The sequence below is a fragment of the Balaenoptera physalus genome (assembly GCF_965194825.1).
Source record: "Balaenoptera physalus genome assembly, chromosome: 15".
NCBI classification, from domain to species: domain Eukaryota; kingdom Metazoa; phylum Chordata; class Mammalia; order Artiodactyla; family Balaenopteridae; genus Balaenoptera; species Balaenoptera physalus.
In genome coordinates, this window is record NC_138894.1 from 77,557,225 (window position 1) to 77,569,585 (window position 12,361).

At 39.5% G+C, this 12,361-nt stretch overlaps 1 protein-coding gene across 1 annotated transcript in view; it reads right to left on the reverse strand.

Moving 5' to 3' along the window:
• Positions 1-12,361, reverse strand: part of SELENOI (selenoprotein I) — a 44,036-nt gene that overhangs the window by 25,889 nt on the left and 5,786 nt on the right. Inside the window, exons 2-3 of the mRNA XM_082427579.1 lie at positions 853-921; positions 281-389 (exon numbers count right to left, since the gene is read on the reverse strand). Coding sequence (XP_082283705.1) covers positions 281-389; positions 853-921 — 178 coding nt within the window. The remainder of the gene's footprint in view (positions 1-280; positions 390-852; positions 922-12,361) is intronic.

A 12,361-nucleotide genomic window follows, 5' to 3' on the forward strand; every position in this document is an offset into this window, starting at 1 on the left:
CTTATAAATCCCATTACTCTTTATTTACAAAAACCTCATTGCTTTTTAGACAGCATATCTAAATTCAATAACCAAACTGGTTTCTAGAACTTATTAGAAACATACATAACAGATTGTGAAAACACAACTTAGCTTTTACACCCAATTCTAACATCTTACAACCCTTCTAATAGTCAAAATTTTTCAGAAATGCAAGCATCTTAATAGAATCAGAAAATAACCATATCTCATTTTTTGCTATTTAGACATTTAAGATTTTATATTAAAGTAATAATCTTACCTGAAGCATAAAAGTCAGGATCAAAGTATGCCATAAGCAGAAAATTGAACACAACCAGCAGAAAGCCAGAAAAGGTTATCAGATTTGGAGCCAGCCAAGTAGGAAATACCTATTTTTTTCAAAATAATTACAAAATAATTAAAGTAGAGAAATCTCTCTGTCCACTACATACCACAACATGCAAATTTGTCAAAACAAAAACTATAAATTTGAAAGACCATATATACAGGAATTATATATATCAAATTATAAACCGTAATCAGTTAATAGAAATAAGTCTATTTTCTACATTTTAAATAATTCTATAACCAACAAACTTTTATAATCATAACATTATATTTATTTTAGAAAAATTTAAGAAGCATTTTATAAATATGATAGATCTAGAGTATAAGCTTATACTTCAACGATGAGATAAATCAAAAGGTATGTGACTAAAGGAAAGGAGGATGGGAGAGGCAGTTTCTCTAAACGTCTTATTGAACTGACAATTGGCCTGTAATACTCCATAAAATAGTTTAAAATATTTAAAACTTACTAAAGCCTAAGTACATGCTTATTAATCATCTTACCTTTACTACAGTGTTCCAAAACGGATGCATGACATACAGAGAGAGTGGATTGGTATCCACAGCACTGTACTGTTAAGAAATGAAAAAAAATATTCAGAGTTAACCCTTGCATACCAGCAAGTATTTAGAACAATATTTCTCAAATGAAAATAATAGTACAAGGACTTCCCTGGTGGTGCAGTGGTTAAGAATCCGCCTGCCAATGTAGGGGACACGGGTTCGATCCCTGGTCCAGGAAGATCCCACATGCCGCGGAGCAACTAAGCCCGTGCGCCACAACTACTGAGCCTGCGTTCTAGAACCCGTGCACCCCAACTACTGAAGCCTGCGCACCTAGAGCCCGTGCTCCGCAACAAGAGAAGCCACCGCAGTGAGAAGCCCGCGCACCGCGACAAAGAGTAGCCCCCGCTCACCGCAACTAGAGGAAGCCCGCGTGCAGCAGCGAAGACCCAACACAGCCCAAAATAAATAAATAAAATTTTTTTAAAAAGAAAATAACAGTAAAAATAAATCTAGAGAATATATCTAGTTATACGATGTCCTCTTCTAAATAACAGAACTGGAAAAGCAATATGAATGGGGCAAAGATGGCCAAGCACAGCCAGACAATTTTTTACTCAAATCAACTTTTATAATATTACAATGTTGCAGCAGAAAATTTTATATTGCTTTCAAGTGCTCACCTATTTGCAGGATAATGAGCACACTGTGTGCATTCACACACTGACTTTCTCAACCTCCTTCATCCCTCTCAACTAATGGGAATCTAGCTGTTTTACCCTTGACACCATTACTAATGCACTTATTAATGGTACAACCTTGGGTAAGTTACTTAACCTCTCTGCCTTAGTTGCTTCACCTGTAAAATAAGGATCACAGCCTTTACCTCAAAGGATTGCCATAAGGATTAGATAAACTGATAATATACAGGAAGTGCTTAGAGCAGTACCTAGCCCACAGTTAGTGCTATATAAGCATTAGGTACCATTACTGTGTTTTGAGCACCAAAGGAATGACAGATCCCTTTACAGCTGGAAAATGGATTGCTTAAATAAGCAAAGGCAGAAAACAACAAGTTAGGGTGTTCAAGTGTATTCCCCAATTGTTGAGCTATTTAGTAAAACTTCAAAGAAAATTTTAACAAAATATCTGTATGTAATTATGTAATACTTTAAGAGTCATGTTGATGACTTATTCATCAGAGACACAAACACACACACACACACACAAACACACACACACACTGGAGTGCCTGGCATGTAGGAAGCATCCACTAGGTGTGGGGAAGAAGGGATACAAAATGGGTAAGGGACAACTTAATTCTCACCCTCAGGGGGTGGGAATATTACCTAATTCAACAAGCTGTCATACTAGTCAAATGCCTGAAAAAAGTTTCAACTGTGTCTTGTATTTGTTTAGTAATGAATATATTGGGTTGGCCAAAAAGTTCGTTCAGGTTTTTCCGTTAAGGCCAACCCAAATAAAATAGTAGTAAGCATCTGAGCAACTGATTTTTTAAAAAATCATAATTAAAGATCAAAATTTCTTCCTGAATGTTTTATGGATATGCAGGAAATATTTCTCATCAGTGTTTCAAGATTTAAAAGTGGGATGGAGCAAAAAAGTAAATAAATACAAATAATTTAAAATACTGCTAGCAAAGAGAGTTAGCTAGTAAGTCAAATGTTTACTCAACAGAATCCATGTCTGAGTGCCTCCGTTTCTCCAACTCATTCTGACGAAATGCGATATCCTGGACAAAAGAACTGAGACAGACAGTGGGAAGAAAATGGCGAAGGAGAACACTGGCCAGAGTGAGAAGCTCTGCAGCTGCATCCAGACTCTCAGCTGGAGCCTACTTAAATGAGTATTACTGTTCTCGCTAAAATCAACTTCTACGTGCATGGTTCTCTACAGCCCGCAAAGCTTTTCCACATAACAGATACCATGACACCTGAACCTCTGTAGAATGAAGGAGTCCCCAGTTGAGAGAACTGCCTGAATTTAAGTTTTCAGACCTGAGGACATGCAACCAGTATGAACCCTGAAAAGCTGCCAATGACAAGGCAGGAAGGCCATGGCCTCCTCCATTTCACCAAAGTCTGAACCCAGACCCACATGACGTAGCCAGCAGGTCAGATAAACTGGAAAACCACACATTTCAAGTCCACCACCTACTGCAAAGTACAAAAGTTGTAAGAAGTCCAAATCAGAAGAAAACAATTTAAGACATCACACGAATAGTTAATACGATGTACAAAGTACAATGCTCTTAATTCAAATGTTTGCTGAATGACTCTCATTCAGCCGCTTTCCATAATTTGAATTTAGATCTAAAAGAAGATCATTTACTCATGGTATTTTGATTTGAAAAGCTCCTCTTTTTAAATTCTGAAGTTTTTTCTCTTTTTAAAATCTTTTTATTTCCACTATTATAACATTTCACCTTTTTTTTTTTTTTTTTTTGGCTGTGTTGGGTCTTCGTTGCTGCACGCGGGCTTTCTCTAGTTGCGGCGAGCGGGGGCTACTCTTCATCGTGCTGCGTAGGCTTCACATTGCAGAGGCTTCTCTTGTTGCGGAGCACGGCCTCTAGGCGCGTGGGCTTCAGTAGTTGTGGCTCGCGGGCTCTAAAGCACAGGCTCAGTAGTTGTGGTGCACGGGCTTAGTTGCTCCGCGGCATGTGGGATCTTCCTGGACCAGGGATCAAACCTGTGTCCCCTGCATTGGCAGGCGGATTCTTAATCCCTGCGCCACCAAGGAAGTCCCCAAATTCTTAAGTTTTAACTCTAAATTTCTATTTCAGGACACCAGTAGAAGAAGAAAAGATTATAGAACTCAATACAAAAAGGTCAGTTTGTCTAACTGCATTTTTTACATTTAATAAAAATAGCTGATAAGCTCAAGTATAGCAAGGAAATCTAATATGAGATTACAAAAGGTAGCAAACAGTAAACCTAAAGAGCACTCTGTGCTCTAGCCTTACACACTTGAGTATTTTTCAAGGTCACATATCACTTGGTATAAACAAAGAAACTTGAAACTGTCTTGTGAATCAATAGGAGGAAAGAAGAATGAGTCACACCTTCCACATGCCTGAAAAAATAAGTAAAATGTAAACTTTTAAAGGAGCTAAACTAGATTTAGTTAATGCCTGTTAAATATATTATTTTCTATTGGAATGATGTTTTGGTATACACCAGAATATCTGAACAAGGTAATAATCCCCTGTTTAAGGCCTGCAGGACTTGCCTGATCTACAGTCTGTTGGGCCAGACTAATCCAGTGCCCTGGAGAAAGGCTTGAGAACCACAACCTGAGTTTGAGAATCATTCCAAGGCAAAATCTCAGAACCACAAGAGTTCAGGAGATATCTAGTTCTCACGTGCCTGCCCCTCACCTATGTGAATAGGTAAAACAGTCATCTGGCCTCTTTATTTATTTTTTTCTTTAATTTATTTTATTTATTTATTTTTGGCTGCGTTGGGTCTTCGTTGCTGTGCGCGGGGCTTTCTCTAGTTGCGGCGAGTGGGGGCTACTCTTCGTTGTGGTACGCGGGCTTCTCATTGCGGTGGCTTCTCTTGTTGCGGAGCACGGGCTCTAGGCGCGTGGGCTCAGTAGTTGTGGCACACAGGCTTCAGTAGTTGTGGCTCGCGGGCTCTAGAGCGCAGGCCAGCAGTTGTGGCGCACGGGCTTAGTTGTTCTGCGGCATGTGGGATCTTCCCGGACCAGGGCTCGAACCCGTGTCCCCTGCATTGGCAGGCGGATTCTTAACCACTGCGTCACCAGGGAAGTCCCTGGCCTCTTTATTTATTTTTTTAATTTTTGGCTGTGCTGCGCATGCGGATCTTAATTCCCCAACCAGGGATCAAACCAGCGTGCCCTGCAGTGGAAGCGTGCAGTCCCAACCGCTCGACCACCAGGGAAGTCCCTGGCCTCTTTTTAAATGCCTCTGGTTACCAAAAAACTCATTACTTCTAGAAATAGCCCAATCCAATGTTAAAACAACTTTTCTATATGCTAACAAAATCCTCCCCTCGCCCCATATTTCCTATCATGTTTTCAATTTCCCTAACAAAGCTAAGCAGACAAGGGTCCAATTTTTTTCCAAACAATAATGCTTCAAACATTTGAAAATGGCTCTCCCTGTCACACCTACATCTTCTCTTCACCTGGTTAAAAAATCTCATGTTCCTTTTGCTGTTACTCTCTTGGCAAAGTTTCACTCTCTTCATCATCTAGGTCTAATTCTCTAGACCAGAGGTTGGAAAGCTTTTTCTGGAAAATGCCAGAGAGCAAATATTTTAGGCTTTGCAGGCCATATGGTCTCTGTAACAATACCCAACACTGCCACTGAAGCAGAAAGAAGTCACAGAAAATAAGAAAACAAAGAGGCATGCTGTGTTCCAATAAAACTTTATTCACAAAACAGGTGTCCGGGGGCTTTAGTTTGACAACAAGTGCTCCAGACAATCCATTTTGTTGTTAAACCAAAATAAAAGTGTGATCCAGGGCAAAAGGAACATTTCAAGTGGTGCATAAGCACAAAGGAGAACATGACTATAAGCTCTTCTTCCTCAACAACTTATTTCTCTTAACAGATGCTCAACACAGTATTAATGTCCTGAGGCAACAAGGTCATACTGCAGACTTAACACACCTTCACGGCCACCTTACCCCCTCAGGCCTTTCTTATACAGACTGCAAAGCCACCTTTCTCTGCGTTAATATGAAGCTGACTGTTGGAAACTAAGTGTTAAGACCCTACATTTACCATTTTAACATTTCATCTTGCTAGAGTCCACTCATCTTTCTATCTCCTCCGATCTCCTCAGGGTCAGACTCAGTTATCCAAGGTACCAGCTATGCCCCCCGAACTCTCAGCATGTAAAGCTGTCATGCTAGCAATGCCTTCACCTAAGTCTCTGTAAAAATGCTGATCAAGGTAGAACTTCTAAACATTCCCCTCAAGATTGCTATTAATATATTAATCATTTTTATTTGGGTACAGAATTCCATACTGTCATCTATGGCAATTAGTCTACGTCACCCACGAGAAAAGATTTTCATAAAGTCTTAGTGAAATCCAGAATTATCTTAGATAATATTTTGTCAAATATTAGAAAGTTTCAAGACTTTTTTTTTTTTTAACTTCAGTACAAGTCAGGAAATAAAGCAGAGCTCATTCTTCATTCTTTCATTCAGTAAAGTCAACAAATAATTGTGACTGAGTGCCTATGATTGTGTCAGGCACTGTGCTAGGCCACCAGAAAGAGAATGGTGAACAAGATCAAAAAGTTTCCTATGTTCACCAAGTCCAGTCTAGGGTGAGATGGATGCTAAGCAAGAAAACAAGTCGTAATCACAAGATGTGATCAATACTGTGAAGGCAATAAACAAGGTGTTGTACCAGAGGACCAGGGGGCTGGGAATGTGCCTAGGCAGGGTGCTTGGAGAAAGCTTTTCAGGGGAGGGGACACTTACGCTGAGTCCTAGAAGATGAGAAGACAGGTAAAGCACGTACGAGACAGAACAGTGAGTCAAACAAGGGAGACACTAAAGAGAACATGCTGTTGGAGATTCCATTTATATGAAGTTCAAAATCAGACAAAATTAATTTATGGCAAAAAGAGGTCATAATAGCAGTCTGGTGAGAGGGACTAAATGGGGGCCCTCCGAGGTGCTAAAAATAATTCTTTATCATGGTGGTGGTTACATACATATACAAAATTCATCAAATTGTGTACTTAAGATCTGTGCGTTTGTATATAATTTATACCTTAAAAAAGAGAAAGAAAATAAAGAATATATGTGTGGCAGTGTGCGTGTGTGTGCGTGTGTGTGTGGTTTATAGGTGTTGGGAGGGGGGCGTGCATGCCAAGATGCCTTCTAAGCAGAGAACAAAATGTGGAAGGACCACAAAGTGGAGGAAGGCCAATGGAGCTACAGCGTAGTGAGTGAGCAAGGAAGAGTGGTGTGAAATGACACTGGAGACATGGGCAGATACCACCCAAAGGTCCACAGTGAGTTTTATTTTATCGTAAGCCCAGTGCATATCCTGATTTATATTATTAAAGGATCCCACTGTTTACAGTGTAGAAAATGGACTGGAGGGGGGCAAAAGTGCAAAATAGCTATGAGACTGTTACAGTATACCAGGCAAGAGACGATTACGGGTTAGGCCAGGAGCAGTACAATGACTCTAAATTACTTCCAAAATATGCTATAAAGTGCCCATTTTTGAGAAGGACATTAGAAATGTGCCTCCTCTTAATTTAAGAAGGAAATTGGCTCTAACAAAAGGAAAACTATGGAAGCACTTCCTTAGACCTAAAAGTATTTCCCTTATACATGTACTTTAAATCCCTTCTACATACTGATAAGAAAACTGACTGAACTGACACACCCTTGCACTAAATACAGAGCTTTGGACAACTTATTAATTAGACTGAGGCTAGTATCCCATCTAATACTAATATAGGTGGTAATACTCTAACATCTATAAACAGATGCAGGTTTCCCTTGCTTTGTCTTCTAATCAATATAAGGAGGATAAGTCTCCAACTATCAAATGATTTTTAATTCAAAGCCTGTCTTTACCCATTTGAAATATAAAGTTTACACTTATAAAACATATTTTAGTTAACCACGGAAATCCATAAAGTACGGATTGAGTACAAGCTAATAATAGTTTATAAACAGCACTTACTGTTAATCATTTCAGATGTAAGCAAACTCAAAATGATGTTTCTGACTTTTTAAAATTATTCCCCAAATTCTTGAGTTCCAAATCATCCATGTTTTTAGGAATAAAAGGCAGGATAGTCACAAAGAACCAATTTTAGTTCACAACTGGGTTCACTGTATGAAGTTATTTATTGCTCATACCAACTTTCCAGACATAATGAAAGAAATACATTATCAACCTTTCTTAAGAACTCAGGAGAGAGAAAAGAAAGGTCAACTCTCTTCTCTCCCCCTGCACAGTGAAGCTCAGTGTCTGGTGTGGTACTGGTATGGTATGGAGGTCAGTCCCTTGCTGATGGGTCTCATGACTCAATCATGTTTAGGTGTAAGTCTTTACAGGGGCAGGATCCGTTGTGGCCAACATGTGCTCTACCACTCCTGGAGAAGAGTTCTTTAGCAGTGGCATTCCAAGCCTCTGGGCCAGTCACTTAAGCAAAAAACATAAAACAAAAGATCCCAATTATTAAAAATTGTTATTCATGCAACAAATATCAAGGCAGTCAAAAGAGCTACCTTCACATACAAACGTGGGACTCACTGAGCACTGGTATTTAAAGAAGCAGTTAAGAAAATGGAGAAAGCTTCCCAACCTGATCCCTTCTGCACCTGGCACATAGTAGGAGTTCAGTAAACATATCTGAATGTTTGCACATATGAATGAATAAATGCATGAACTACTCTGCATGTTTACTTAAATGGCAGTATAGAGTGACTCCATCACTGATGAGAGGAACTCTTTTCCCCTGGGAACTAGTCTACAGCAACTTTTCACTTCACAAGGGGAAGTTGCTCTTACTCTCCCCCTATTAATAACACCATGTCTACATTTGTATGTTTTATAGTTTCCAAAGTACAATTACATTTGTTCTCTTATTTGATATTGTAAAATAGATAAGGTAGATTATTCCTCCCTATTTTACAGATGAAGAAACTATAAAATTCAGGGATTAACAGCTAATAAACAGGAAGGTCTAAACCGTAAATCCTTTATGAATCATCTTGGAACATTTCTGTGAAATGGATCACTTTGCTTTAATCCAGACTTCCCCCTCCTGGCTCAAGTACAATCATGAGCTACCTAGATCCAATATACTGAAATTGTTATTAACATAATATCCTCCAATACACATTTTTCTATCTTCCAATTTGTGGCGGACACATCCTAAGGTAATCCCCAGTGAGTCAAGCCCTGTATAATCAATCCCCTCCTATTGATGGTTCAGTCATTCCCCTGAGGGTGGAACCTGTAACTTGCTTCTAACGAACAGAATACAGTGAAGGTGATCGATGTCACTGCCTTGATTGAGAGAACATTATATGGCAAAGGTGATGAGATGTCACTTCCATGATATAGTTCATTACCTAAGACTCCATCTTAACAGTTTGGACAAGAGTCTCCCATTGACCTTGAAGAAGCAAACAGCAATGTTATGAACTGCCTATGGTGAAGGCCATGTGGCCAGAAAAGTGGGCAACTACTAGGAGCCGAGAGCCTCAGCCCTACAACTGGAAAGAACTGAATTCTGCCAACAACCACATGAGCCTGGACGAGGACCCCAAACTCCAGATGAGAGCACAGCCCAGCTGGCACCTTCACTGCAGGCTGGCGAGACCTCAAGCAGAGGAGCCAGGTAACTGGTGCCCTGACTCACAGAAACCGTGAAACAATAAATGTGTGTTGTTTTATGCACCAAGTCTGTGGTAATTTGTTATCCAGAGATAGAAAACTAATATCCAATACTGAAAGCACTGCATCATCCTCTTTTCTAGTAAGAGACACCTTGAGGCTCCTATCCACAAAATCAAGACTACCTGATACTTGAGGGCTAATATATGAACATTACGGTAATATAGCTTCTTACTCCTTTACATCCGTTTCTTGGTTTTATTAACTGCTCTTCAATATAATGGAATATTTCTCTGATGAGGTGCTTCTCAAAATGTAGTTGCCAAACTGAGTGCAAATTCTTGGGCCCTACCCTAAATATACAGAATCAGACAGCCTGGGGGTAGGGCCCAGCAATCTGTCTTTTAACAAACTCTCCAGTTGATTCTGAGGCACCCTCAAGTCTGAGGGCCACGGCTCTGGTGAAAACGAATGTGAATGACACTCCTGCAAACTCCTCAGCTGAAGGGAAAGCCGCACCATCAGCTTAGTGGTCAACACCTAAACCTCCTGATGGCAACTTCAAATACTGCACTGCGAGCAAGAGACAAGGTATAATAAAATTCACTAAAGGCAAGGCACTGTGCCAGTAATAATCTACCAAGAAAGAAAAACACCAAATCGAACTGAAAATGAAAATAAAGGGGGGGGGGGCATTATATTAACCCTAAGACAGAAATTTAAAGTTTCTTAAAGTACTTTTTAATCAATACAAGACTTTAAGAACTACACCCACAGAGAACATGACTCAGTGGACAATGAGATCCCATTTCCGTGAATACTGTCATTTATACCTGCTAACGCGTCAGAGGAGAGAAGGTGGTGAGAGACGACTGGAGAAGAACTAGAGCAGTGAGACAAGAACAAGCATGTCCTGATGACAAACGTTTGCTTGCTAGACTTAAACAACATATAATAAACTAACGAGACATGAGAAGATAAGACAAAAGGAGGGGTCATTTAGTGAAGGGACTTGAAATCCTTGCTGAGGAATCTCGACATCAAACACATGATAAATATGTGGGAGTACTGCAGATTCATAAATAGCAAAGTGGTATTTGAAAAAATTTACTTACTCTTCCTTTGCTGAAACATCCTTTTTCTCTTGGTATAACCTCCTCGGGTGTGAGTATGTGTGTATATGTTATATGACAGTAAATGTTCACAAGCAGAGAAGCACAAATGTCAAGTTTTATTTTTTATTTACTTAACACTAACACATCACTAAGTGCCAGGCACTTTACAAATATTAACTCATTCAATTTTGACAATGATCCTATGAGGCAGGTACTACCCCATTTCACAGATGAGGAAACCTGGTTAGAGAGACTAAGTTATGCTCAAGATCGCAAAGCCAGAATGTGGGTTCTATTTAACTCAGTATCAGTCCCAAAGCTAATTATTTAATCCAAAGCCATTTACTGCAATTAGAGCTAATAGTGAATGAAATGTTCTTAATAGTCAACTAAATATAAGACTAGCAAATACAAGCCCACTTGTCCCTACGAATAATTTAAAACTGGGGGAAGAAAAAACAAAGTCAGTTCTTCCTTTTTCACTGTACATTTTCCCCATCTGTAAACATTAGACACAAATCCAATTAAGCACGTCACTGAAGGTCTTTAGTCTAATGTTTATATCTTTTGCACAAAACACCCAGTAACTACAAAGCAGAGTTTATACGTCATTCTTAGAATTGAGAGGCAACACAGCATGAAGAACATGGACTCCAGACGCAGAATGCCTGGGTTCAAATCTCAGCTGTGGGACCTTGAGCAAGTTACTTAAACACTGTGTCTCAGTAAAACGGGGAAAATGATAGTACCTCTACCTCACAAAGCACTTGTGAATATTAAATGAGACAATATATGTAAAGCACTTAAAGAATGCCTGGCATATAGTAAATGCTATATAAATGTTTGCCATCATTATCATTATCACTATTGGGTATTTACAATGACGTTGCTCTTGCCATTGCAACTTCCCCTCATTGAGCTCACTAGGCTCGGCCTGGTCCCTCACACACCTTCCACTTCCTTGTGCCTCTAATTTAGCATGGTCCTCCCAGGCTCTGTGCCTTGGTTCCCATCAGACTCTCTGACTGAAACATCTTTCCCCTCTCTCCCTTATGCACCGGGCAAATTCTTATTCAGCAGAGAAGTTCTTGACATTTAAGAATTACAGCAGTTACAAAAGCAAGCCATCAGCAGTGAACTGATATTTCAGAAAGTAGTTTAAGAACCAATTCAAGATGTTTCTTCCAAATAGCACCTAGAAATGGAGTAACCTTCTATCTAACAATCTCTCTTGCTCTCTCTCTCACTCTGCAGAAGTTTCCCATCCATTTTTCTCTCACTCCTTCTGAAAGATTCCTCTGTCTCTACCAACTTCAAAAATAATTCTTTCTATGAGACATTTGTAAATCTATATCTAAGACGACTATAATACTTTTCAAGCCTTACTAATGTACTTACAAGTGGGAGAGGCCAGTTTCCCACATCTACTCAAGGAGACCAAGGCACAACTAAAGATAAGTTATGCTTGAGTTAACTGTAACATATCTAGCTAATGCCATAATTAACACATTATATCGTAGTCGGCCTGCAGTCATAACAAGTGAAAATCAAAAGATCAGGAATTTCTCATGTTTACCCTGTGACTCTGGAGGAAAAGTGTTCTAGTCTTTGAAATCGTTACAGAAACAGTCCTCTAATGGGGGACATTTCATCCACAAATGATATTTCTCTAGAACATGACATTTTCTTTGTTTTAATTCCAAGTCCAAAAACCACACCTTCCAAGAGAAGTCTACCCCATTGTCCTGTCCAAGAGAAGTGCCCTGTGCAAAAGATTACTGTTATTCTGCCAGATTCAGCATCATTCATCATTTAAATTATAATTTTGCTTCTGTTCTGTAAGGACCAATCTCGTATGAGTTAGGTTACTGATGAGATATTAATAAAATACCTCCTCACTGAAATATCAAGAGGATTAACTCTTAGACTCAACAAATGCTGGGTGCCATTATTACCAAAGAGTTAATGCTTCACAAAACCCCTACCTCAGTGACTGCTGCCTCTATCCACCCAGTCATCCTAC